Below are 26,846 nucleotides of genomic sequence, written 5' to 3'. Positions count from 1 at the left end.
AACACAAGATATAAACTAAATTTATAATCTCCTCCCCAAATCTACTATATAAAGTTTCCCTGGCTGAGTGACTGGCACGAGCATCTGTCTGACAGACGTACTCTGGGAGTCACTTTAGACTGTTTCGCCACTCCCCTATAGGCAACTGGTCATTTATTTATTTAGTTTTTTGCTGTACGCGGGCCTCTCACTGTTGTGGCCTCTCCCGTTGCGGAGCACAGGCTCCGGACGCACAGGCTCAGCGGCCATGGCTCACGGGCCCAGCCGCTCCGTGGCACGTGGGATCTTCCTGGACCGGGGCACGAACCCGCGTCCCATGCATCGGCAGGCGGACTCTCAACCACTGCGCCATCAGGGAAGCCCTGGTCATTTATTTTTGATTCTTCCTGCTTAACAGTTCTTATACTAATTACCTTTTCCGGCTCCACTGACTTAGTCACTTCTTTCTGAACTATTTGTTCAGAGACTGCCTCTAAAGTAATCTCTCCAGAGAAACTGGACATGACTTCACTAGCTAGTTTTAATTCCTTTAGTGGCTTCCTACAGTGTTTAATAAAATCTAAATCCTTTACCACAGCTTCCGGTTGCCCCACTTCCACAACTTTCCAGCTTCTGGTGGTTGGTTCCAAAGTGGAACCCTTGGCATTCCTTGGCTTGTAGACACATCACTCCAATCTCTGCTTCCATCTTCACATGATCTCTTCTACATGTCTCTTTTGTGTGTCTTCATGTGACCTTCTTATAAGAACATGAGTCATTGGATTTAAACCAATCTTAACACACTATGAGCTCATCTTAACCAATTACATGGGCAAGACTCCATTTCCAAATAAGGTCACATTCTGAGGTTCTGGATTGACATGAACATTTGGGGGACACCATTCAACAAAGTACAGTTACCTAATTTGGTAAAAGGATATTTGCAGATATAGTTAAGGATCTTAAAATGCGATCACTCTGGATTATCGAGTTGGGTCCTAAATCTGATGACAAATGTTTTTATAGGAGACACACAGAAGAGCAGGGGGCAATGTGAAGACAGATGCAAAGTCTGGAGTGACGTGGCCATAAGCCAAGGAAGCCAAGTTATGCCAACAACCACCAGAAGCTGTAAGAGACAAGGAAGGATTCTCTCCTTAGAGCCTCCAGGGTGAGTGTGGCCTTGCCAACACGTTGATTTTGGACTTCTGGCTTCCAGAACTATGAGAGACTAAATTTCCATTATTTTAAAGGCCTCCAGTTTTAGGTATCTGTTACAGTATCCGCAGGAAACTAATACAAAATTCACAGTGCACTGTATTCTTTCCCTTTAAGTAACCACCAAAACAAAAATCATTTCCATGAGTTTGATTCTGCTGTAAATAGATCTGAGTTCTTAGTAAACTGTGACACAGAATTTGCCTGATTTATTTATTTGGGTGCAAAATGGAAAGAGTTGATGTTCCTGCAGGGTCTGTGGGTAGGAAGTCCATTCATGAAACCATCAATGTCACTGGTTGGCAGAAAACACTTCAAGGGAGAAATGGGGACGGATAGGATCTAGCACGTGGGGCAAAGGAAGGCAGGAGCCCTGCCTCTACCTGGTCCCTCACCACTTTTGCCTTGGGTATCCTGATCTCCTTCCCACAGTTGCCCTGCTGCTTGGGTGGGACAAGTTCTGGGGGTCAAGCGAAAGCGTGCACGCTTCAGACTCGCCTGCTCAGACTCCCACCTCGCCACCCCCCTCGCCCCCGTCAGCTTCGTTGGGAGGGAGGGAGGGAGCTCAAGCACTCACCCACCATCCCCAAAGGAAGATGTGGTTCCCGTTTCCCGGTAGGGGGCTGAACCTCTGCAGTCCCCACTCCGGGGCTGGTGATGGGGAAGGGGGTCGGGGCCCGGCGCCCACCCGCGGATGACCGACCTGGGGGTACCGCCCACCCTCCCGAGCTGCAACGCTGCTACGTATGTGGGCGTCGGCTCGGTGTCCAATTCTCAACCCATTTCCGGAGCTAAAGCTACCCGCACTGGGGTGCCACTTTCCCGCGCCGGGGTATGAGCATGGCTAACTCCGGAGGCTCCGGCCGTGACTAGGAGACCGAGAGAGGCTTCCCCTTCCCCCCCGCGTACACGTCAGCGTCGGCGTCGAGGAAGCGTCGTAATGCCTCGAAGAAGCTCGCCACCGAAAAAAAACTCCTGAACACCGCCGCCGCAGCTGCCGACCGAGAAATCCCTGCACCAAGCGCACGCTAGCCCTTACCGCAGGCTCAAGGCGAAGCCAAAAAGAGTCTCTCCATGGATGTATTCCAGGGGCGCGGGGGGCTGTGTCTAAAGGTTTATTGGAGCCGGACCCTTGATAGAGCTAGGAGGCTGTGGTGCCTCACGCCACTCCCCGCCCCTGTCATTCTTAAGGTTCCACAGGTCTTGACGGTGGCAAGTCTGTCAGCCCTACTCGGCGGCCAGCTTCCCTTCCTCGATCGCTTGCACCGGCCGGCCGGCCTGGCCCAAACGTCCGCTTCAGAGGGCTGGGAGGCGCAGCCGGAGCCGCGGTGGCTTGTGAGCGTCTATTAGTAGGCATACGGTAGTGATGGCGGCGCTCAGTGAGACTTTCCTGTCACTGGATACTACTACTCCCAGCTCTCCTCAAAGCAGCCGGTCTTTAATTTACAAGTAGCAATTTGACTTGCTCTGCTGCATGTCAGGTGGGACCGTGGAAAGTGTGGAGACGCCCCGGGGATTAAGCGATAGCAGCTTAAAAAGAAAAAAAGCCAAACAAATAAACAAAACCCACCCACCCTAACAAACATGAGGCTACTGGAGAGAATGAGGAAAGAATGGTTCATGATTGGAATAGTATTGGCGATCGCCGGAGCAAAGCTGGAGCCGTCCATAGGGGTGAATGGGGGTAAGTGCTGCACCTCTGCATATGCTCCACCGCGATTCCCACTTCAGAACTAATTTGCGAGTCTCGGGAAGGAGGGGAGACCGGAATTGGGGAGTGTCTGCCTCTCTTAGGGGCACTGACCAGTCCAAGATGTCCTTTGGCCCTCTTGCTGATTTTTTTAATTTGCCAGCCCCAGAGAGGATTTATAATTAGGAATGGGGCAAGGGAATGTGAACGCAGGTTGCCTTTTCCGCGAACAGTCAATGAGTATCCTTAGTGTCAAGGAGTGAGGCTACCGAGAATGAAACTTACTTGCCTTCACAGTAGCATCCTATCCCAAGGGACGCTAGGTTGCCAGGAGTTCCTTATCTATCTTGTAGTGGACACCATTACCTTGTCTGTTGCCGACACTCCCCTCCCCCATGTTAAAAAAAAAAAGTGGGGGAAGAAAAAGGGACACCCATTCCTCTTCCAACTCAGATTTGTTGGCCCACATGTTGGAGGGTGATGATTTGCTGCAGTTGCTGCCGCTCCACAAACTCTCAAACCGACTGACACGTTGCACTTAACTGCTTCCGTGTGCTGCCGGGACTCAATTGCTACCTTTAGCTGTCTCACAGATCCAGGCTGTGTTAGACCCTGTGTAGTGTGTATTTTGGCAAGGAAATGTAGGCGAGCTAAAAATCACACCCAGATCTCTGAATTGTGGGATCCTTGTCATGTGTGGATGGGCATTGGCGGAAACGACTGGAAATACCGTTAGCCTTTCATGCCCCCCGACCCCCTCCTCCCACCCTTAGACGATCATGTCCCACTTTTCATAAACATTAATTGAATGTCTTCAGTTCATTGTCTGTTTGACCTTGTTTAGCAGTTTTCACGCTTATTGACAGTTTTTACACATGCAAGGACAGATGAGAACCGAAGTGAGCACACACGATCTTTATTCTAGGAAGCTGTCAGGAGGATATTTGAAGTTATTTGAACCTTTTTGTTCAAACATGATGGAAGTGAATGAAATGACCTCTCAGGAGAACAGTGGTTCCCTCTACCCTCTACCCTCAATACCTCCATTTAGAGGTAGCTTCAGAGAACATTTAAAAGGAATTTTTTGGACAAAGGTAGTGGGGATTCAAACTTTTTGGTTTATTTTATGTTCTTTTCTTCTATGTTCAACTTAGTACAAAATGTGGAGGGTGGGTAACTGTGAGAGTAAAGCTGTTTGGGGTTACCCTGCTGAAGATACCAGTTTCTCATTTGACATAGTTTCTCTGTGAGCTTTGGGGAAACTTGTGAAGGTTGGTATTTAGGTTCTGCCCAATGAGTTCCCCTGTCCCTGCAGCTAGCCAGGTAGTAAGAATGTTAGAGAGCATCTTTGTGGTGATCTGGAATGTACATTTCACTAGCTTCACTTGCAGACTTTATAGCTTCTAGGGTTAGATCTCTGATTTGCTCAGTGTTAAGGTGAAATTACAGGTGATGTGTGATCTTTAAGTTGAGACCTGCAGAGACTAGGTTTGGTAAAATTCCTTTTCTCTTATATTCCTGGGCTGCTCAGTGGGAAGGAGAGTTGTTGATTGCTGAATCATTTCCCTAAGCCTTCCCCACGGTGGCCTGTGTGAGATGGATTCTGTAATCTTATTTGTTCCCTCAGACTCTGCTTCTTGAAGTTTTGGGAATTACTGTATCTTAGAAATATTGTTTCCCATTTTCACTAGTCCTTAGGCTATTAATCTAGGAGAGTTCGTTTGTTTAATTATAAAAGAGGAGACTGTTAAGACTGAGGGAACTTTATTTTAAGCTAACATGCTTCTTTTACAGCTGAAGATACTGAGACCTCAGGTCAGGTGACTCACCTTAGGTCAGGTTAGCTAGCTTAGGGAAGAGGAAGGACTGGGGACCAGGATTCCCCCTATGTCATATCAGTTGCAACATCGATCCAAATATTCTTGGCAAAAATCACTAAGAATGAATAACCGTTATAAAGAAAGGCTCTCTGTAATAAAGACGGTTTCCATGCGCTGAGTTTTAGGCCAAAAGAAGCTGAGCAGAATCAGGTAATATTAGACAACTGTGTATTCATGTGATTTTTTGAGATCTGTCCAAGTGTAAAAGTTGCTATTTCTAAAAACAAAAGTTAAACAAACAATTGTTTGGGATTTCTTATATAAGCCGTCAGGCTAAGTTCTTGGTACTTCAGTTGACCTTCCCACCTGTAAAACTTCTTCAATAAAAACAAACTTCCTAATAGTACCAAATAACACTTTGACCCCATCAGTTAAAACCACAAAAATCTAGGAACAAGGAGAGTCATGGTGGCTGAAAGTGGTCTATCCTCTTCTGCTGTACAGAATGATCTAAAGCATCTCTTTTTGCTTGTCACTTTTAGTCAGAAGTTCCATTTTGGGGTCTGTACACTAGAATGCGTGTCCATTTTGAATGCGCTCACATTGACTGAACAATTTTCAGTCGAATGGTTTTCTAGACATTCTTTTCTCTTCAGTAGAAAGTTTTGATTGTTTTCAACTTAAGATGCTCACTTCACCTTTACCTGGATCAATACCTAAATGACTCTATTTTGAAGTGTAAGACTTCTACACTGAAAGGATCACACCTTTGCTCTGCCCTCCCTTTAAAAACAATCTTTATAGCCAGTGGGTGAGTTATGTATGGCAGGAAATTTATAGAAGTGGGAACCCTGAAGTGAGAGAAGTTGAATGACTTTCCATATGGGAAAAAGTGTAACAGGTACTAGCATGGAAAATTTAATGTTTAGTTCCCTGTTCTTTTTACTCAGTTACATTTCATTTTAAAATATATAGAAGGTTGAAAGTAAAGAGCCACAGGAGATGTAAATTGTAGATCCTGAAGTGTAGATACTCTGTTTCATTTCCACCCAGGGGAGCCCTGAGCTGTGCACATCTTAGAGTTTACCAGAGTTCAACACTGTGCCATTCATTCTCCAAGAGAAAGGCTCACTTCTTTGGAAGTACAGATGAAGCGTCTCATTTCTACCTGCATCTTAACTGAAATTTTTGCCATTAATAAGACATAAATCCTAACAAGGAAATTGCTTCATTTTTGCATTAAGAAAACATAACCAGAAACATGCTACTGTATAAATTTAAGAATATTAGCATGAATACCTTAGATTAGGTTTAGGAGTGAAATTTACTAGGTGATAAGTAGATTTGATGAAACGTAATAGTTCCTTGCATTCCTAAACATTCCAGATCGTCTTCTTTCCCCACACTCCACTCCCACAGTAAAAAGCATGGGTTTGAAGTCCCAAATTTGCTTCATTTTTTACGGCCAATTTTTCTTTTGATGTTGCTACTCCATTCCATTTTCACTGATAAACATTTTTTTTTTTTTTTTGCTTTGGTTTAAGGAAGAGTTAAAACTTATATTTCCACTTTGCGCTTTGTAGCCTTCTCAAGATCTGAATCTGGTTATCTTCATGACTTGGAGGATATAATCATTACCTTGGAGAGGGGCCACATACCATTTCATAGTGTAGTTTCAACTCTCACCTCTGTGCAAATATGTACCAGCTTTTTATTTCAGCCTTGCCTGCTTCTAGTTCTATATTCACACCGTGGGCGATCCATTAGCATCTGTCTCAAAGGGGCCTTAGGTTTCCCCAGATCAGAATTAATTCCTCCTTCCCTTTTAAAAAGGTACATTGTAGGTAGCCCTGTAAGAGCCTCACCAGGTCCTTTCGTGGATTAGTTATTTGGATGTGCATCTAATACAAAAAACAATATAAAAATAAACAGTATACCCTGTCTCTAGGATTTAAAACATTCAAAGTAAGGAATCATTCCACTGAATTATGCCAGTTAGTTAATAGCTACCGTGTGTATTTATATATATATATATATGTGCATGGAGTGTAGGAAGAGTTATGTTCTTAAAAAATCCAGTTGTTGGCTAACTAAGGTAGATACTTTGGCTCCCCCAAAGAAATATGTGGTCTAAGTCAATGCCATGTGCTTGCTATGGAGATGCATCTTTGGACGCATCGCCTAGCTCTTGCTTGCAAATATACTGCTAACTATAACCCATCCTATAGAGAAAATCTGGGGCACCACTGTGGATGGCAGCACAGTTGACAAAAATGGGCCTCACAAAAAGCAAGGGGTTGGAGGAAAAGAAAAAGGATATGAGTTTGAAAAAAAACAAACAGGATATTAAAAATTCCTGGAAGGCATTTACTTCCAAAACAAGCCAGATTCCTTGACTTTCAAATCTGCTCCTGAATTACCTTCCTCAGCTTTCGAGGAAATATTATTTTGAAGTGTGAGCAGCTGAGACAGATTCACTCACAAGTATGGGGGAAAAATGTACTTCTTTTTAAGTTTTTGAACCACTTTCACTGCCCTGAAGTGTCATGCCTCTTTCCCTACCTTCTCCCTTTTGCTGCCTTTTCTCAGATCATAGCAAAATGATTTGAGTAAATGCCAGGTATCTAAAAGAATGTATTGCAGTGTTTTTTTTCTTTTTTCTGGCTTTATTGAGATATAATTAACATATGACATTGAATAAGTTTAAGGTGTACAATGTGATGATTTTAGATATGCAAAATGATTACCACAGTCAAGTTAGTTAACACATCCTTCACCTCACATAATTACCATTTGTTCTCATTAACATTTAAGAGAACATTTAAGATCTACTGTATACAAAATGGTATTATGAGAACATAATGAGAACATTTAAGATCTACTGTATACAAAATGGTATTATTAACTATAGTCTCCACGATAGAGAACATTTAAGATCTACTGTATACAAAATGGTATTATTAACTATAGTCTCCACGATAGAACTCAAGATCCCCAAACTTGATTATCATTTTATTTTTAACATCTTTATTGGAGTATAATTGCTTTACAATGGTGTGTTAGTTTCTGCTTTATAACAAAGTGAATCGGTTATACATATACATATGTTCCCATATCTCTTCCCTCTTGTGTCTCCCTCCCTCCCACCCTCCCTATCCCAACCCTCTAAGTGGTCACAAAGCACCGAGCTGGTCTCCCTGTGCTATGCAGCTGCTTCCCACTAGCTATCCATTTTACGTTTGGTAGTGTACATATGTCCATGCCACTCTCTCACTTTGTCCCAGCTTACCCTTCCCTCTCCCTGTATCCTCAAGTCCATGCTCTAGTAGGTCTGTGTCTTTATTCCTGTCTTACCCCTAGGTTCTTCATGACCATTTTTTTTTTCTTAGATTCCATATATATGTGTTAACATACAGTATTTGTTTTTCTCTTTCTGACTTACTTCACTCTGTATGACAGACTCTAGGTCCATCCACCTCACTACAAATAACTCAATTTCGTTTCTTTTTATGGCTGAGTAATATTCCATTGTATATATGTGCCACATCTTCTTTATCCATTCATCTGTTGATGGACACTTAGGCATTGCAGTGTTTGAGGAGCTCTTTGTTTCTTTTATTCACTGATGTGCTACAAATGCCTAAAATGTAGCATTGTGGTTGCTCAATGAATATTTGTTGACTGACTGAGTGGTGATTTTTCCCCAGCTTGGTCTTATTTGCTGAGCAGTATCTATTGGAATGGTGGAGGGTTACAGGCAATGGAGGAACCATGATGTGGTCCTGTTGTTTGGCTTGAGGGAGTGTGTTCATTTCCTAGCGCTGCCACAGTAAATTACCACAAACTGGGTGGCTTAAAACAACAGAAATTTTTTTTCCCAGAAATTACTCTGGTGGCTAGAATTCAGAAGTCAAAATGTCGGCAGGGCTGACATTTACTAATGGCAGATAAAATTAGAGGACCTAATATGGAAGGATGCGGCCTATTTGCTCTCCCGTGTGAGATCAGCATTTATTTTCATTTTTCTGCTCTGAGGTTACTGTGCCGCACTGGACAACCATGGTCTTCGCCTATCTGGAAAATCCTCTCTGGAGTTAGGCTGCATCACAGCAAACACTTAACTCTGTCAGGACATTAGTATATTAGCGGCGACACCGAGATTTAAAGTACCGTTTATTCTCCTCCAATGGATTCTCCTTTCATATCAAGTTATCTACAGGAAATGCCTATCTAACAGTGACTCATTTCTCTCTCTTTAGGACCATTGATGCCAGAAATAACTGTCTCCTACATTGCTGTCGCAACAATATTCTTTAACAGTGGATTATCATTAAATACGGAGGTACTGTCAACTATGGGGCACATGAAAAGCAGGGAGAGAAATTTAATTCGTGCTTACTCTTTTGAAATTTCAGATTCCTTTTGTAAAGCCGTTTGTAGGTACAGTCTGAAGCTTCACTATCACAGAAGAGAACTTGGACTGCAGCAAAGGACTTGCGTTTTGTACCTATATATTATAGATACTGCATAGCTGGGCGGCATGGAGAATAAGGGTGTGTTTATAGTGGTTATGTTTTCAGTACAACAACTGAACTGAAACATCTACTTCAGGTCTTCCTCAGATTGTGGTGGTCACTATAGTGGCACTGAGGTGCACTGGAGTTATTGATGTTTAGTTAGGTTTCCATAACTTGTGGATCATCTTTTGCTTCCAGGACTTACGCTGCTCAAGTGATGCTTGTTATGTTATAATTTTTAACTAATTTTTTAAAAGTATATTCTTTGCTGGTATATCTGTTACATATTAATAAATGTTTTAAGAGAAATGCTGGAATTTTTCATACTAAGCCACAATCTATTATGAAGACACACAGGTAATGTTATTTACTGATCTAGGTGTCACTAAATATGGGATTCTTATAGAATTAAACAAATCCAGGCATTTTTACATCCAAGAGAGGAATGAGTAGAATTTATGATTCTCTTTTGAATTGTAGTAGAAGAAAAAAAGAGGAGAAAATACCTATTTACTTTTGAAGAAATTACATTGAGTTTCTAAAGTTGTCATTCTAAGATGCTTATTCTTATGTAGATAGGGAAATCTTACTATGTTAGGATTTGGGGTTTTTTTAGAAATGGCTGTAAAATTTGTTTCAGCGTTATGTCTTGCCTTTATTTATTTTAAGTTTATTCTCTTTGAAGTGTGCTTTGAATGAAGACCAAATTTAGTTACCATCATCTTTGACCATCCTAGTAGTGACGTGGAAAAAGCATGGTTTTACTAAATTTGTGTATTCTGTAGTTGTCAAGTTGGTATAAATCTTATCAATGGGGCATTTTTGATGTAAGTGGGATCCCCGTGTAGTGTCTGAGAAATTTTATCTCAAGAATTTGAAATATTCTCACTAATTACTTGCTCTTTTGAAAACTGACATAGAACGGGATTTCCTAAATATGTTGAATTCTAGTTTTTGGAAATTATATTGCCATGAAAGGACTATGATCAGTGCTTAAGGGGGCACAGGCTTTTTCTGTCAACACCTGAGTTCTCCTACTGGTTCTCAAATGTGGGACCCAGTGATACAGAAAGATAGTTGCCACTCCTGTGGTGCTGGACTTATCTTCCCTGGAGGTCTTCCTGCTGGCCTTGGCTGATGCTCTTTGTGGAGCAGCTGCCTTACCCAAGTCCTCTACTTGGGACGTTGCTCTAACTACGTCCCCTGGTGGCTGCTTAATGGCTACAGCTGTTCTTTATGCCATGGGAAACCTGGCAGGATTTGATTCTCTCACTCCTTTAGCTTCTTGCTGAACGCTCTTCTGTCAAGCAGCCAACTTTGCGGGATGCAGGAGTTGAAGAAGGAAGAAGGTCTTACTTACCAGCATTTCTCTAAGGACCGAATTCTCCTGTAAGCACCTAGGAAACCTTCAGAATCATCCAGCTAATTTGGATCTCACGATGAAATGCCTTGATCCTGTGCTTTATTGTGGTATCTAAGTAGCCATCAAAGCCACTTCTTCCATATTAAAGGTCCTTTTCAAACTAATACAACATTAAGTCATTTTCAAGATCCGTTTAACTTAAAATGCCCTAGATTGCATCATTCTGTAATGTTAAACCATCTCTAAGCCCTGTTAATTTCCCGGGCAACCAAACAGTTGTAAGTTAGGAGGTAGTGAACTTCTTGTTATTTGTTTTCTAGTTAACAATCTTAAACTAATTTCCGCTGGGACTACTCTATTTGTATCCTGTTAGGTCCTGGGACAGTGCATTTTTGCACACAGGAGACGGTAGGTTATAATTAACTTGCATTTATTTGAAAGCATTTACATTGGCCCCACTCAGGTTTGATTTATAGGGAACATTTCATGTAGTATTACTTATACATTGATGTAATGATGTGTATTCTAAAATTTGTTTTGCTCATTTATTAAAGTTATAAAGGACTCTGTGTTAATACTTCATGCTGAAAAGATTTAATGCTAAATCTTCGGTTTTATGACTGTTGATTTCTAGTTTGTGACATACCTGTTGAAATGGTTTCTGAAATTTTGTTGTAGTAAAATGAAATGAGGTCACATTCAAAATATATTTCATATTTAGCGAACTTCAGACCTCCAGTTTCAGAGGATTTGTTACTTAAAAGACTGTGACAAGACCAATCTCATTTAAACAAGTACCTATTTAGCGCCTGTGGCCGCAAGGCACTGCCACCTTGTGCACTTGTACTTGGCTCGGGACAGAAGCAAAGATGAGCAGGAAACTCAGGGCCTGAAAAGGGTCCCCACTAGGCCAGAATATACCGGCTTTCCTTTATTTTCCTAAACAGATCATTTTTTAAAAATCCCATCAGCTTAGAAATAAATACAGCAAATTCTAAACTTGAGGTTCTTGCTGCTTGTTTCCAGCCCAGAGCTATGAGGCTGACTCTCAGAAAGCAAATCCAATAAAGGTCAAATAAGGGTTAGGAGGGAAATTGGTATGTAATGAAAATATTTCTAAGTCCCGGTCAGAGCCTCTGAGTTTAAGCGATGCTCGATGCTGTCAGTGAGGCCCTGGTATGTGGAGTATCTCCTTAAGTTTATTTTAATGGAATTTGACCTGTATTACATGTGAATAAATAAAATGTCATGTGGAATCAACTCTTCAATTATTCATGATGGTATTTATTTGAGTATGTGGCCCTCAGTTCTACATGGATATGTATGGAATAATACTATTTTGAATTTTATAGTGTTTACTTGCTCTTTCTTTTCCAGTGCAAGCTTATTTTATCTTTAAGGTTGTATGAAGAAGATATAGAAAATATAGAACACTGGGTTTTTGTGACAGTCTTGAAAATCTTTCTTGGAAATACTTCATGTCTGTTATTTCCCTGTTGTTAAGAAGCCCCTGAGGACCCAACATAGTGGCCCCTTGTGATTCATTTTGTGGGGTTCTTTACTGTTCCATTATTTTGATACAATATCAGTTGCTTCTACTGTCATTTTTCAGATCAACTAGTGTTTTCTAACTAGTTGTTATTTTTTATAACTTTTTTCATGATTACCAAAGTAGTCTTTCCCCATGTAGAAAGATTAGAAAGAATAAAAATAACTGCTATTAACATTTGTGTGTATTTTAGCCCTTTTTTCCCTAAATGTATTTTTTATATAGAGACTACTTTAACAATAAAATATTAAAAAATTGTATATATGTATATATGTGTATATATGTATACACATACTTGCATAAATATACACAGACAATTTTATTTTTAATACGTGGCAGTGTATAATAGTAATTTTCCATGTAATATATTTCATTTAATTTTTCTTCATATTTGAAAATAAGATAATTTATATTTTATTTACTTTTATGAACATAAATCAAAAGGTACAAAAGTATATACGATGAGAAGTCTTCTTTTTACCCCTCTACTAAATATTCAGTTCTCATCTCTGGAGGCAACCAATGTTAACAGTTCCTGTGTATCTTTCTGGAGATATTCTATGCAAAACATACATATGTGTATCACCCCCCACCCCTGTCAAACTGTGGTGTTTTATACCATTTGCCACCTTACCTTATTTTACTAAAAACACATATCTTGGAGGTTGTTTCATATCAACACATAAAAAACTCCCTGTTTCTTTCTGGATGCTGAAAAAGATTCCATTTTTGAATGTGTCTTGATATATTTTCCTCATCATCTCTTGAATGGCATTTAGGTAACTTATGGGGTTTTGCTATTATAAACATTCTGCAAAGGATAACCACAAAATATGTCATTTCCTACATGTGGGAATATGTATGAAGGATTAATTCCTCGAAGTAGGATTGCTGGGTCAGATGATATGTGAAGTTTGAGTTGTGAGAGATAGTCCAAGTACCTAGAAAGGAGGCAGGTGCTGGGTAAGTGTTTGCCGCCTGAAGGAATGAGTTGCTAGGTTGGTCTACGTAGGCTGTGCCAATGAGACACCTGTTGGTTAACTAGGGAGAGACCCTGGACTTCTACATCCTTGTCTACACAGTTTTAACATAGTTTCTAATAGCTCTTAACACTCTGTTGCTACCTTAAGTTATTTAGTTATTTCCTCACTTTTGGACATATAAGTTGTTTCCAGATTTTACTGTAATAGATAATGCTGTGGCTATCAACCAATTCTATATATAAATGCTTGTAACCACTTTTTATATCCTTAGGAGAAATGCCTAGACATAAAATTTCGGGGTCCAAGAGTATGAATCCTATTATAGTCCTTGAGATATTCTCCCAAATTTCTTTTCAGAAGAGTTACAGCATTTTATATTCCTATGAGAAGTGTATGCAAATGCCTTTGTTACTGCCTTCTGGCTAATCATTTTATTTTCATTTTTTGAAAATAAAAAACCCACTGATATTTATTTGGTATTTAAGAATGCCTCTGAGTGTATTTGAGTGAGATTTGGTTTCAAGACTGCGGAGAATTCTTGGAACTGCTGGTGCTCAAGTTTTCTCTGGGGTGCAATTTCTGGTTCATTGTAAAGATGGTTCCTTTTATGTTAGCTCTGATCCATGGACCCAGTGTGGCTTCCAGTCTGCACAGTGTTTCCCAGTTGTCCTGCATTAGACCCAGATTTCCAGAAGTTCCATAGATGCCATTAGGGACGTATTGTGATTAAACTGGAACTGCTGTGTAACATGAAGGGAGATTAATGGTGGGAGCTGATGAGACAGATTGCAGAAAGTGGTGACCAGGAAATGAGTCTGCATTAACCTACTGTTTATTACACCATGAATTTTGGCTAATGTCTCTGAGGCTAGTTCATGACTTACTTGAACTAAGGGAGGTGGGGGACATGACAGTGCTATGTTTATAAACCAGTGAATCTCTGGCAACTTTGAATGTGTTTAATGACTGCCTGCATGTTTTATATTCTACTACTTTCTGAATTTGTTTTATTTTTGCTGAATAACCACATAACTCAAAGAAATTCAAATGTAAACGCTTGTTGGTTTGTACATATTGAAATCCGAAAGTTTACCTAGTATCCTTTTTTAGCTGTGAGACTTACAATATGTGCCTGGTGTGTCATGATTCATGCAAATCTTTTCTCTCCTGGGGCAGCGGTGTGACCTGGTGAGAGAAGCAGGAGTGAGTGGGTTTGATAGAATGCCAGAAATGGGTTTGATTCTGAGCTTCACTCTCAATCTCAATTTCCTCATCAGTACAATAGGGATAATAATATCTTCCTAACTGGGTTGTTGTCAGGATTAAATGAGATAACATACATAAAGTGGCAAGCTCAGAGCATGGCACAGAGCTGCTATTCAGTAAATGTTAATAAAGAAATCTAGTGAGTAGATTTTGGGGAAAAAAGCCCTTTTGAGTTGTAGAATATTGTTGGGGAAGACATTTTTAAAAATTATGATTTGTGTGTAGATTTAGTAACATCTTGCCAAATTGAGGCCTTGCTAGGTCTGGTGTAATGAATAGAGGTTAATTATCAAATTTAATTAAAATTCTAGGTCCTGCAAAATTTTTAAACAAGATTTTGTTTTAGATAGTTAAACATACATGTTTGTTCGCAGTGTCAACAATTCTGAAATCTATACTAGTGTAAAGGTAGTTAGCTTAGTCCTGTTGCAGGATTTTACAAATCTGAATTGTTGGGGTATACTGTATTTGAAAGAAATTAGAATGCATCAGAAATTTTATAGAAAAATACTTTATAATTATCATGAACAACTTTTTTTTAACAACTTTTTTTCTTAAAGTCTGTCTCTTACGCATATGCTTATAGGTAAAAATTTTAGCTCTGAAATAACTCCACATTGATGGATACTAACTAGACTTATTGTGGTGATCATTTTGCAGTATACACAATGAATCTTCATGTTGTATACCTAAAATTAATATAATGTTATATGTCAATTATATCTCAATTAAAAAAAACCTAATTCATGTGATGTTGTTTTGGTAGCAGTCTGTCTTCAGAAATAGTTTTCTTACCTTTGTTATTTTGTGTCCTTCATTTTCACAGGAGCTGACAAGTGCTTTGGTGCATATAAAACTACATCTTTTTATTCAGATCTTTACACTTGCATTCTTCCCAGCAGCAATATGGCTCCTTCTTCAGCTTTTGTCAATCACACCCATCAATGAATGGCTTTTAAAAGGGTATGTTCAAATATTTTGAAGGGTCCACTTTTAATGGGGTATCTTTAGTAACATTATTATTTCTGTGGCAACTATACACAAAAGGGCTTATGTGTCATATAAGGAAATAAAAACAATTTTAACATTATTATTATTCTTTAAAGTGATAATGTTTCACCAAGGAACTTCATTAAAGAATTTTATAACAAGAATCTTAAAATATACACTCTTGCTAAATGATAAGCTTCTAGGAGAGACAATTTTCTGTTGGGAGAAAAATGGAAGGCACTACAGGATGTAAGGTCTGTGTGCATGTGTGTAATGTAGGCTGTCAATTGGGTGCTTTAACTTTTGTGTTCTATATCTTACCAAATGTATGCAGATACTGGCTGACTATAATATGTGTTTTTAAAATGCATAGGAAAGAAAAACATATAGAGGGGACAAACATTTACTTTTTCCCTTGTTCTGTTTTATGATTGATAGGATAATTGAATTAGCAATAGATTTTTTTCATGTTATTTTTTTCATGTTATTTTTTAATTTATTTTTTTAACATCTTTATTGGAGTATACTTGCTTTACAATCGTGTGTTAGTTTCTGCTGTAAAGCAAAGTGAATCAGCTATACGTATACGTATATCCCCATATCTCCTCCCTCTTGTGTCTCCCTCCCACCCTCCCTATCCCACCTCTCTAGGTGGTCACAAAACACCGAGCTAATCTCCCTGTGCTATGTGGCTGCTTCCCACTAGCTAGCTATTTTACATTTGGTAGTGTATATATGTCCATGCCACTCTCTCACTTCATTCGAGCTTATCTTTCCCCCTCCCCGTGTCCACAAGTCCATTCTCTACGTCTGCGTCTTTATTCCTGTCCTGCCCCTAGGTTCTTCAGAACCATTTTTTTTTTTCGATTCCATATGTATGTGTTAGCATACGGTATTTGTTTTTCTCTTTCTGACTTACTTCACTCTGTATGACAGTCTCTAGGTCCATCCATCTCACTACAAATAACTCAATTTTGTTTCTTTTTATGGCTGAGTAGTATTTCATTGTATATATGTGCCACATCTTCTTTATCCATTCATCTGTCTATGGATACTTAGGTTGTTTCCATGTCCTGACTGTTGTAAATAGAACAATAGATTTTTATTAGAATCTTTTCTCCCATTAAAAATGTTGCCATGTTTGTTAAAAGGATTTAATGATTTTTAAAAATTATTTGAAGTGGTTTAAAACTAACCACATTTTAGCATCATGGTATAACAACTATAACACTGAACTTAAAGCCTAAATATTGCACTCTGACCTTGTCCCTAAGTTGCTATGTGACTTTTAGGAAACTCATTGAATAGTCTTGAACCTCAATTTCCCTGTGTATGAAGTGAGGATAATGATACTTTTATTGCCTGCTTAGTAATGCTGTGGGGATATTAATTGAGATCACTTATTCATTAATTTATTCAAGTCATTTATTCAGCTCCTTCTGTATGCCAGGAATTATCATAGGTATGGAGAAACAACAGTGAACAAAATGGGCAAGTTAGTTTTGCACGTCAAGGACACTCTAGGTGTGATTGTCAATAAATAAGTAAATAGATGATCAAGGTAGAGATAAGTGATCTGAAGTAAAACTGTGTGATATGAATGGTTGAGAGGACAGGCTGGTGATTAATTTAGACTACAGAGTTCTGGGGGCAGAATGTTCTAGGTAAAGGAAACAAAATATGTAAGGACTGGAACAAGCCTGGTGTATTCTAGGGTCAGGAAAGTGACAATGATGGCCAAAGCCTGATGATATAGAGGACAAATAATGTGACTTGGGGTTGGAAAGATGGATAGGATCCTGGTCATGCAGAGCCTTGTAGGCTTGTAAAGCATTCAGTTTTTATTTTGAGCGCTGCAGGAAGCTACAGGAGGGATTTAAATGAGAGAGTAATATGGTTCTGATTTATGTTTGCAAATGATTCTTCTAGTTCCTGTATGAAGAACAGATAGTAGAAGAGCCTGAGAGAAAGCTAGGAGACCAGCTTGGAGGCTAGTGTGATGAGGGAGCAGCTCAGAAGAAAGAAATGGATGTATGGAGGATATATTTTAAAATTAGAGCTCTCAGTATCCATGGGTGGATAGGTTGTGGAGAGAGGACAGGGAGGAGTCTGGATTTGGGGTATGAGCCACTGGCTGATTGGCAGCATTGTTTTCTTAGCTGGGGGAGAAATAGGTTGGGATGAGAGCAGGAAATCAAGAGTGCTGTTTTGGTCAGATCGAGTTTGAGAGAATGAATATAAAATTTCACCAGAAAGCATAAAATGCTACATAAATGTGATGACTTCATTTTAGAGGAACAAGATATGATGCATATAAAGAACCAGTATTTACCAAGCATCTGCCCTGTAGAGAGCACTCAAGAAATTGGGAGATATTAACTCATTTTCATTGTATTCAGGGAACTTCCAATTTAGTTGGATATGTAGGATATATATACATATATATAAAATGGTAACCAGTAAAATGGGGCAGCATATGATTTGTTAGATAAGTGGTGTAATCAGTTAAAGGGGAGGAGGTTCAGCAGGGCTTGTGTACTCCTAAAGAAGAGAATTCAAACATGAGGGAGACAAAGATAAAAAGTTCCCTTAAGGCCAAGTTGCAAGACTGGAACTACTGGGCTGAGGAGTTTGAGTTTGAATCTGTAGGTGATGCAGAGTTCTTAAATGTGCTAAACAAGAGAACAACATGGTAGAAAATGGTCATTAAAGAAGGTTGTCTGATAGTATTGTCCTGGGTATATAAACAGAGCAGAGTAGAGTTTGTAATCACAGTATGCTAAATAAAAAGAAGCATACAATTTTCAGCTCAGGATAGAGAAAGCTCTTCCTCACTCACTTTTTCTCCCTTCCCCTCCCAATTTGAGAGTACACACTTAGTATGTTAACTGGAGGGAATTGCCGACTTCTACATCAAGGTCCTGTTTAAATCAATGAGATAAATGTATTCTGAGCATACACTCCTTACCTTGCTGTGTTAAAGGGAAAGAGTGAAGGTAGAGAGAGCACTGAGTAGGCATTTAGAAATGTCCAGACTTGGGTGAAAAGCATCTGAAGGGGGATGATGACAATAGTCATGGAAAAGAATGGAAAGTTGGTTGTGGCGATTGTTTGGTTTGTTAAGAGTGAGTGGAGCTCCACTTAACTCCAAAGTTTCAGACTGGATCATTAGGAAAAAAAACTGTCCCATTGGAAGAAATAGGTTAATTGAGAGGCAAAATTGATTTCTTAGAAAATACATAAATTCAACATTAGACATGTTTTGTGTATGGTGGCAGTCATAGGCAGCTACGGGTTTGGGAATGGAGGTTAGGGTTAGCAATAGAAATTTGTAAGTATTCATATAGATTCAGTTTTGCAAGTAAGATTGAGAAGAAGACAGGAAAAAACTTGAATGGGCTGGTTTAAAAGACAGGAGATAAATTATAATGATACTGTACTATGGCAACCAAGAGAATAGAGTGCTTTGAGAAGCAAGAAGGTAAGGAGAATGAATATAGGGACAAAGATGTTGGATTTGGTGATTGGGAGATTGCTGGTTACTTATAAGGTTACTGCCTTTTTTTTTTTTTTTTTTTTGCGGTACACGGGCCTCTCACTGTTGTGGCCTCTCCCGTTGCAGAGCACAGGCTCTGGACGTGCAGGCTCAGCGGCCATGGCTCACGGGCCCAGCCGCTCGCGGCATGTGGGATTTTCCCGGACTGGGGCACAAACCCGTGTCCCCTGCATTGGCAGGCGGACTCTCAACCACTGCACCACCAGGGAAGCCCAAGGTTACTGCTTTTACTAGAAGGGGCATAAGTCAGATTCCAGGGGAGTGAAGAGAGAATGAGCTTTGGGGTCTTGGAGGTAGAGCACAACAGTGAACCACAGTGGAAAAAGTATTATTACATCCTGAGGAGGCAACAGTACTAATTTTGAGGTTAGTTATCTACATTTGTGTGTTGAATATTCTGCCTCCTTGAAGGCAGGAATGATGTCTTATACTTTTTTTTTATACCCTTGTGTAGTGTCCTACCTGTAGAAAGTATATGTATTCAGTATATATCTTAGAGATTTTTTTTTTAAGATATGGAGAACTCTCCTTCTTTGTACATAGAGGGGAAGAGGCCAGATGAGAGGGAAAGATTGAAAAAGTTAGGTTGAAAATACCTAAGAGGACCTGTTCCTTGTATTGGTGGTAGAGAAACCAGAAGGCAGAGAGCCTGGAGGGGTAAGCCTTGGTAAGGCTTTGGCCCTGGATTACAGAATAAAAGTTTAAGCAAAGCTAGGTGATTTTGTGAGTTTGGTCATATATTTAACTCCTGTCTTAACTTCAGTTTTAGTAAAAATGAGAATAATAATAGTATTTATCTTAAATACTTGTGAGGAATAAATGAGTAAAGTGTCTAGAACAGTATCTACTACAGATGGTAAAATCTCAGTAATATTAGTGATGTTGATGGTAATGATTACAAGGAAGGCTCAGAGATTGGGAATTCATAATCAGACAGACTACTTCAACATCACTTGGGAAAACAGACCTTAAAAGAAGACCATGTTAAAGTGAATTGAACTGGAAGTTCCCTATAAGGTTTTTTTCTTAAGTTTTCAGTCAAAAATTAATGAAAACTTTTTATTTTTATTTTTTCTTACTTCAGAGCCAATATAAATTCATTGCATAAAGATTAGACAATATATTATTACAAAAGTGAATAAAAATGACCTGTGATCCTACATTCAAAATATTAGTCAGATACTCTGTGTCCTTGATTCCTTGTATAAACTTTCCACTTTAGTTGGGCTTTGTCCCCAGAATATATATTCTGTATGAATGCTGAGGAATGTTTTTTATCTTTAATACTTGGATTTACTACTCATAATTTCATTTGCTTGTCATGCAATGTGTTTTCTATTCTACACTAAGAGAATAGAATTCTTGTCACGATCTTGGGAGCATACACATAGTTTAATAAAAACCAAATTTAGAATAGACACTAGAATTTACTATAGGGTCTGAATCTAAGAAGTACATGATTGTGTCATGCCTATTTTTATAATGATATTACAACAGCATGAAAATGTCTTTTATGAGATGAAAGTTTGAGAATTGCTGTTTTGTGGAAAAGAATCTGCAAGACGTTTTAAAGTTTTATTTTTGCCAAAAACCTTCCTATAAAAAATGTAAGGAAAAGATACCTGAAAATAACTGACTATATACACTTACCAAATGATTAACCATTTTGGTTATCTTTCAATGACTACACTTACCATAACCTGACTGTTTTTTGAATTGTATAAGAGCTTAAATAATTTAAAAAATAAAATCACCCAAGTCTGTGGAAGGGAGTGAGAGTTTCTATTAAGCCACGTTGCCTCATATAGAATTGTCTAAACTCAAAAGGGCATGTGCATCAGTAAACATTCTCCTATTTTCATCTACTCAGCTCTGCTATTTTAGAATGAATGCAGTGAAAACTATAATTGAAAACAAAAGCCTACTTATAGTTGCTTATTTTTTTTCTTTTTCAGGTTGCAGACAGTAGGTTGCATGCCTCCGCCTGTGTCTTCTGCAGTGATTTTAACCAAGGCAGTTGGTGGAAATGAGGTAAGTCACAGGGCTAACTTTGTTTAAATATAAGTGGGTGCTATGCTCTTATTTTATATTTTATTTATTCTATTCTATTCTATTCTATTCTATTCTATTCTATTCTATATTTTATGACAGAGTCGTGTCACAGAAAACACATAACCATAGCAGCTTATGAAAGAAGTGGGTGAATTCATGTTTCGGATGATGCTAAAATTGACAATAATGAGTGGAATTTAGGATTTCAACGAGAAGAGCAAGGGAGGTGAATGAAATAGAGATGGTGATTTTTCTACCTCAGTGGGAAATGAGGAGACAGAAGACAGTGAATCCAAGGCAAGGGACTTTTACATCCGAGACTCATCAACTGAGGACACCTGCCACGGTCATTCCTTAGTTCTTAAAAGAATTGTAGCAAACTAAATTCATGGAAAAATGGTCAATATAAGTTTAATGGCAAATGAAAATGATATAAAAAAGGAGAAATTAGGCCAGGTTTCTAAGATGAGTTCAAAGAAATTATTCAACTACTAGGAAACTGTGACCAAAGAAGAGTGCTTGTATATTGGGATGGCAGTTGTCCATTTCGGGAGCTACTTATAGGTGGTTTTTCTTGGCCGAAAGACCCTACGACTTTATACTGAGGGACTCTGCTTTGTAGTAGCTTATTCCTCCTTTTCCACTAATATTTTATCATTCAGAAAACAATACTATAGAATGAGGGAGGATATAAATGTTCCCACTGCAATTTGTTCTTAGGATTTTGCTTTCTTTGCATCTGTTTTCATCTTTATTCACTTTATTCAGTACCTGCTATATTCCTTTTAAAAAAAAGTTTATTGAAGTATCATCGACATACAATAAACCGAACAAATTTAAACAATTTAACATTTTGACATATGTATACATTGGGAAACCATCAACACAACTGAGATAATGAATGTGTTCATCACCCTCAAAAGTTTCCTTGTACCGCTGTGTAATCCCTCCCTCCTGTCGTCTTCCCCAGGCAACCTCTGATCTGTTTTCTGTTACTATAGATGTTTGCATTTTCTAGAGTTTTATATACAGTAAGTCCCCTACATACGAACCTTCAAGTTGCGAACTTTCAAAGATGCGAACATGCGTTCCATCGATGTCAGGCGTGAGTGAAATTGCCGCTTGCCCTCCGTCTCCTATTGCTGAAGATCCTTCAGCTCTATCCTCTCCCACCTCCTCTCCCTCCTCCAGTCAGTAACTCTTCTTGCCTGTTTACTCGATGTCAACCCCTGTATGCCAGCTGTTGTACTGTACTATTGTACTTTTCAAGGTACTGTAGTGTAAGATTAAAAATGTTTTCTTTATTTTTTGTGTTTGTTTTTTATGTACTATTTGTGTGAAAAGTATCATAAACCTATTACAGTACAGTACTATATAGCTGATTGTGTTAGTTGGGGACCTAGGCTAACTTTGTTGGACTCACGAACAAATGGACTTACAAATGTGCTCTTGGAATGGAACTCGTTTGTATGTAGGGGACTTACTGTAATGGAATCATACAGTGTGTACTCTTTTTTTTTCCTTTTCTTCTCTTACTCAGCATAATTATTTTGAGATTCATCTATATTGTGTGTATTAGTAATTCAGTCCTTTTTATTGCTGAATAGTAGTATTTTGTATGGATATGCCACAATTTGATTATCCATTCACTTGGTGATGGACATTTGGTCAGTTTCCACTTTTGGGCTATGAACATTTGTGTACAAATCTTTAAGTGGACATATACTTTCTTTCTTTTGAGAATACTTAGGAATGGAATGGCTGGATCATCTAATAGGTGTATGTTTTAGCACCTTTCAGCCAAGGGAAGAATCACCAATAAATATAAGTCATCTATAAACAGCTTCTGGAGTAGATCATGTCTGTCAATATATAAACACTCTTCTTTTACCACCAGTGTATGTTTAACTTTTTAGAAATTGCCAAAATATTTTCCAAAGTGGTTGTATCATTTTCCATTTTAAATAGCAATATATGAGAATTGCTGTGTTCTACATCTCATCAATATTTGGTATTGTCATTCTTTTTAATTTTAGACATTCTAATATGTATGTAGTTGTATCTCATTGTGGTTTTAATTTAATTTGCATTTTCCAGTGACTAATGGTGGTGAGCATTCTTATCTTTCCATGTGTTTATTTGCTATCCATGCCTTTCTTGGGGAAATGTCTATTAAAATTTTGTTTTTTAAAAAATTGGGTGTTTTGTTTTCTTATTGATGAGCTTGGAGAGTTTTATATATTCTGGATACAAGCCCTTCATTTTATCTATGTGCTTTTAAAGTGTTTTCTCCCAGTTTGTGTTTGTCTTTTCATTTTCTTATCACTGTCTTTTTAAGAGCAGAATGGTAGTGGAAAAAGTAAAGGGTGGTTGGATTCTGTATGTATTTTGAAGGCGCAGGGTATGCTGATGAATTGGATGTGGGGTATGAGAGAAAGAAAGGGGTCAAGAATGACTTCAGGGTTTTTGACTGAGCAGCTAAAAGGATGGAGTTTGCTGAGATGGAAAAGACTACTATGTGAGAGCCGCTTTTGGGGGGTATTTAGTCTGGGTAGGCAAGGCTATACTCTGATAACTAAGAACTCCAAAATCTCAATGGCTTGTTAAGCATATAAGTTTATTTCTTGCTAATGGTACCTGTTCCATGTTGGTCAGTAGGAAGGTCTTTGCCATCACTAAGGAAGCCAGGTTGGTGGAGGCTCCATGTCTTGAAGTACACCATCTGGATGTAACACAAAACATTTTCAGTTGCCACAGCACGGAAAGAGAGAGATTGGAGAATCACAATGGGCTTATCATGTCCAGGCTGGAAATGATATATGGCACTTCTGCTCACATTATATTGGCCAGAACAAGTCACGTGGCCTTATCATGGGTTGTCATTCCTGTGCCCTGAAGGGGAGGGGAGCTGGACGTTGATGAACACTTGTAATGTCAGCCATATGGTAAAGATCAAGAGCTTATTTTTTTGATGTGTCAAGATGCCTATTACATATCCAAACGAAAATGTCAGTGAGCAATTAGAGATACAGGGGTTGAGAGTTGAGGGAGTGGCCTAAACCTGGAGCCATAAATTAGGGAGTCATCAGTGAATAAATTATATTTAAAGCCAAGATTGAGGATGAGATTCCTTAGGGAGAGAGCATAGATAGAAAAGAGCAGAGGTTCAAGGACTGAGTCTGGGAACCCTCCAACATTAAGAGGTCAGGACAATGAGGAATAACCAGCAAAGGCAACAGAGAGTATAGTTAGTGAGACTGAAGAAAAAACAAGAGAGCATGGTATCCTGGAAGCCAGGTGAAGAAGGGGTTTGAAGGAGGAGGGTATGATGAGCGGTACCAAATTCTGCTGATGTGAATTGTGTAAGATGAATTCCGAGAATTGACCATTGAATTAAGGTACGTGGAGGTTACTGGTAACCTTGACCAGGGTGGTTTTGGTGGAGCGTAGGGGCGAAAGCTTGTAGAGTGGGTTCAAGGAAAACAGGAAGAGAAGAATTAGAGACAGGAGGTCTAGACCATTGTTATGAGGTCCTTTGTGATAAAAAGGGAATAGAGAAATGGGACTATGTTTCGAGAGGGATGCAGGGTCAAGATTTTTTTTTTTAATGCAGAAAGGACTGTGTATTTTTATCATGATGAAAATCGTAGAGAGCAAGCTGTGGATTTAAGAGAGAGTGCTGGAGTAGTTTATTTGATCAAGTGGGAGACAATGGTATGGTATTGGGTTGGATGAACTTCAGCAGGAGCTTGGGCCATTTGTTCATAATAACAGGAGGGAAGGCAGAGTTCTTGGCTATAGATCCACGTAGATGGGTAGAAGGGGTACACTTGCGAGTTTTTTCTGGTGACTTTCATTTTTTGTCAGCAGCAGAGAGTGATGATGGGGGTAAGTGCTATTAATGTTCGAGATGAGAGGAGAAAATGCGGAATTGCCGTGTAGATGGGGAGAGTGAGTCATCTGGAGAAGATGGTAGCATTGCCAGGCAGCACCAAGGACCCAGCTGAAATCAAGCCATGCATTTAAAGTGAAGCCAGGCATCATGGATGTGTGTTTTCTCTAAGCCACATTTAACTTCTCGGTGTAGGAATGGAATTGGCAGATAGTTGGATTTAACCAGCATTTCAGTATGCCAAGTAATTATTACAGTTGCCACATAATTAGTGAGGTAGAGAAGTTATTGGAGTCTTGGATTAGCACCTGCTCTGATTATCTTTCTATTGCCTTGAAAGAATTTGAGGAAAGGGTCTCCTGTGGTATATCTGAGACTAATGGTAATTGGTTTAAAGGTGTCATTTATCTCTTTCTTTCTAATGTGATTCCCTTAAAAAAAAACTTTTCTTTCTCAAATGACTTTTGGCAGAAGTTCAAAGTTCACTCATTTTCTTGACATTAACATATAACATTTGAAATTGTATCTACATGTTCATTCCCCAGTAGATATTTAAATTATTTACATTAGTGTTGCATGTTAATAATGCTGAATTTATGAACATCTCCTTTGTTTTCTAGCATCATTGGTCTAGTTCTTTAAATGTTTATATTGTGCAGCTTCATGATTGTCATTTTTTAAAAAATTTGATCTATTTATTTTTATTTTTGGCTGCGTTGGGTCTTCGTTGCTGTGCACGGGCTTTCTTTAGTTGCGGTGAGCGGGGGCTACTCTGTTGTGGTGAGCAGGCTTGTCATTGTGGTGGCTTCTCTTGTTGCGGAGCACAGGCTCTAGGCACGTGGGCTCAGTAGTTGTGGCTCACAGGCTCTGGAGCGCAGGCTCAGTAGTTGTGGCACATGGGCTTAGTTGCTCCGCAGCATGTGGGATCTTCCCGCACTAGGGCTTGAACCCGTGTCCCCTGCATTGGCAGGTGGATTCTTAACCACTATGCCACCAGGGAAGCCCTGTCAAGCATTTTTGAAGTCCTGGGGAATAAGACACAATTTTTCATAAATATTGAACATTGAGCTTCAGAAATGAAGCTTTCAAAGTCCATTTTGGTCATGTCTTCCGATGTGCAGTGAATAGACTATTTTATATTTATGTCAGATTATGGAAGAAAATGATCTGTAGGTAAAAATATTAGATAATTTTAAGTTTCATGGTTTTCTAAAATACTGTTATAAGGTAACCGAATATAGGCTTTTGTTGAAATAAAAGTAAGGGAAGATTAATCTTTTGTATTATATATTGGAAAAATCTAAGGATAGAAAATGAACTTTTTGGTGCATGTAAATGAAAAGATCCAAAAGCTGAGTGCAGCATCAGGTGCCATTAGGTGAAGGTTTCGATTCTACTTCACCGTGGTTGTCTGCTCTGTCTCACACACAGCGGCTATGTACCCATGTTCACACATAGCGGCTATGTACCCACATGGATCTTAGCATGGGGGGAAAATGACTGGGGCACATTTCCATGTTACACTGTTCTTTCCAGCTGACCATTCTTTGCAGTGTTTATACATGTAAGAAAACTTTTTTTCTTTCCAGATTTTGTGTTATTAAACTTATGGACATTGAGTTTATGCTCTCAAATACTTATATATACATCTTTTAATACCTGTACACATGTTTAGCATATGCTTTCATGTGTTAAAATGTGCGACTGTGTAGCATAGTTGTATTTAATGATTTTGGGGACATAGGTAGAAACAATAGTGTCATTTGAAATGATTCTCTTCATTTTGTTTTGTAAAGTTGTTGTATAACTTAGAAGGAATTTTTTTTTCTGTTACTTATATACCTCTCATTGTAAATGCTTTTTTCCGTAAAACTGTTGGTTACTGAAAGGTTTTTGTCATGGATTGAAAGTTATTGCATCCCTTAAACTCACATCTTGTACTTTGGTGAGAATAGCCTTTTTACTTTTTGT

At 38.9% G+C, this 26,846-nt stretch overlaps 1 protein-coding gene across 8 annotated transcripts in view; it reads left to right on the top strand.

Annotated features, from left to right (window-relative positions):
* The first annotated feature begins 1,011 nt into the window (after positions 1-1,011).
* The window catches only part of SLC10A7 (solute carrier family 10 member 7), a 256,930-nt gene continuing 231,095 nt past the window's right edge, over positions 1,012-26,846 (top strand). For 2 of the 8 annotated variants that reach the window (XM_081225975.1, XM_081225973.1), the window contains exons 1-4: positions 2,452-2,881; positions 8,967-9,049; positions 15,212-15,348; positions 20,887-20,962. In XM_081225975.1, the coding sequence (XP_081082101.1) occupies positions 2,782-2,881; positions 8,967-9,049; positions 15,212-15,348; positions 20,887-20,962 (396 nt within the window). In that variant the 5' untranslated portion in view covers positions 2,452-2,781. Of the gene's footprint in view, positions 1,151-2,449; positions 2,882-8,966; positions 9,050-15,211; positions 15,349-20,886; positions 20,963-21,082; positions 21,585-26,846 lie in introns of those variants that run through there. The other 6 variants (XM_081225978.1, XM_081225974.1, XM_081225976.1 and 3 more) reach the window with 6 other exon arrangements.

Source organism: Mesoplodon bidens, assembly GCF_964165515.1.
Source record: "Mesoplodon bidens genome assembly, chromosome: 1".
Lineage (NCBI taxonomy): Eukaryota > Metazoa > Chordata > Mammalia > Artiodactyla > Ziphiidae > Mesoplodon > Mesoplodon bidens.
Note: the sequence above shows the minus strand (reverse complement) of the source record. Positions and strands in the feature narration are given on the sequence as shown.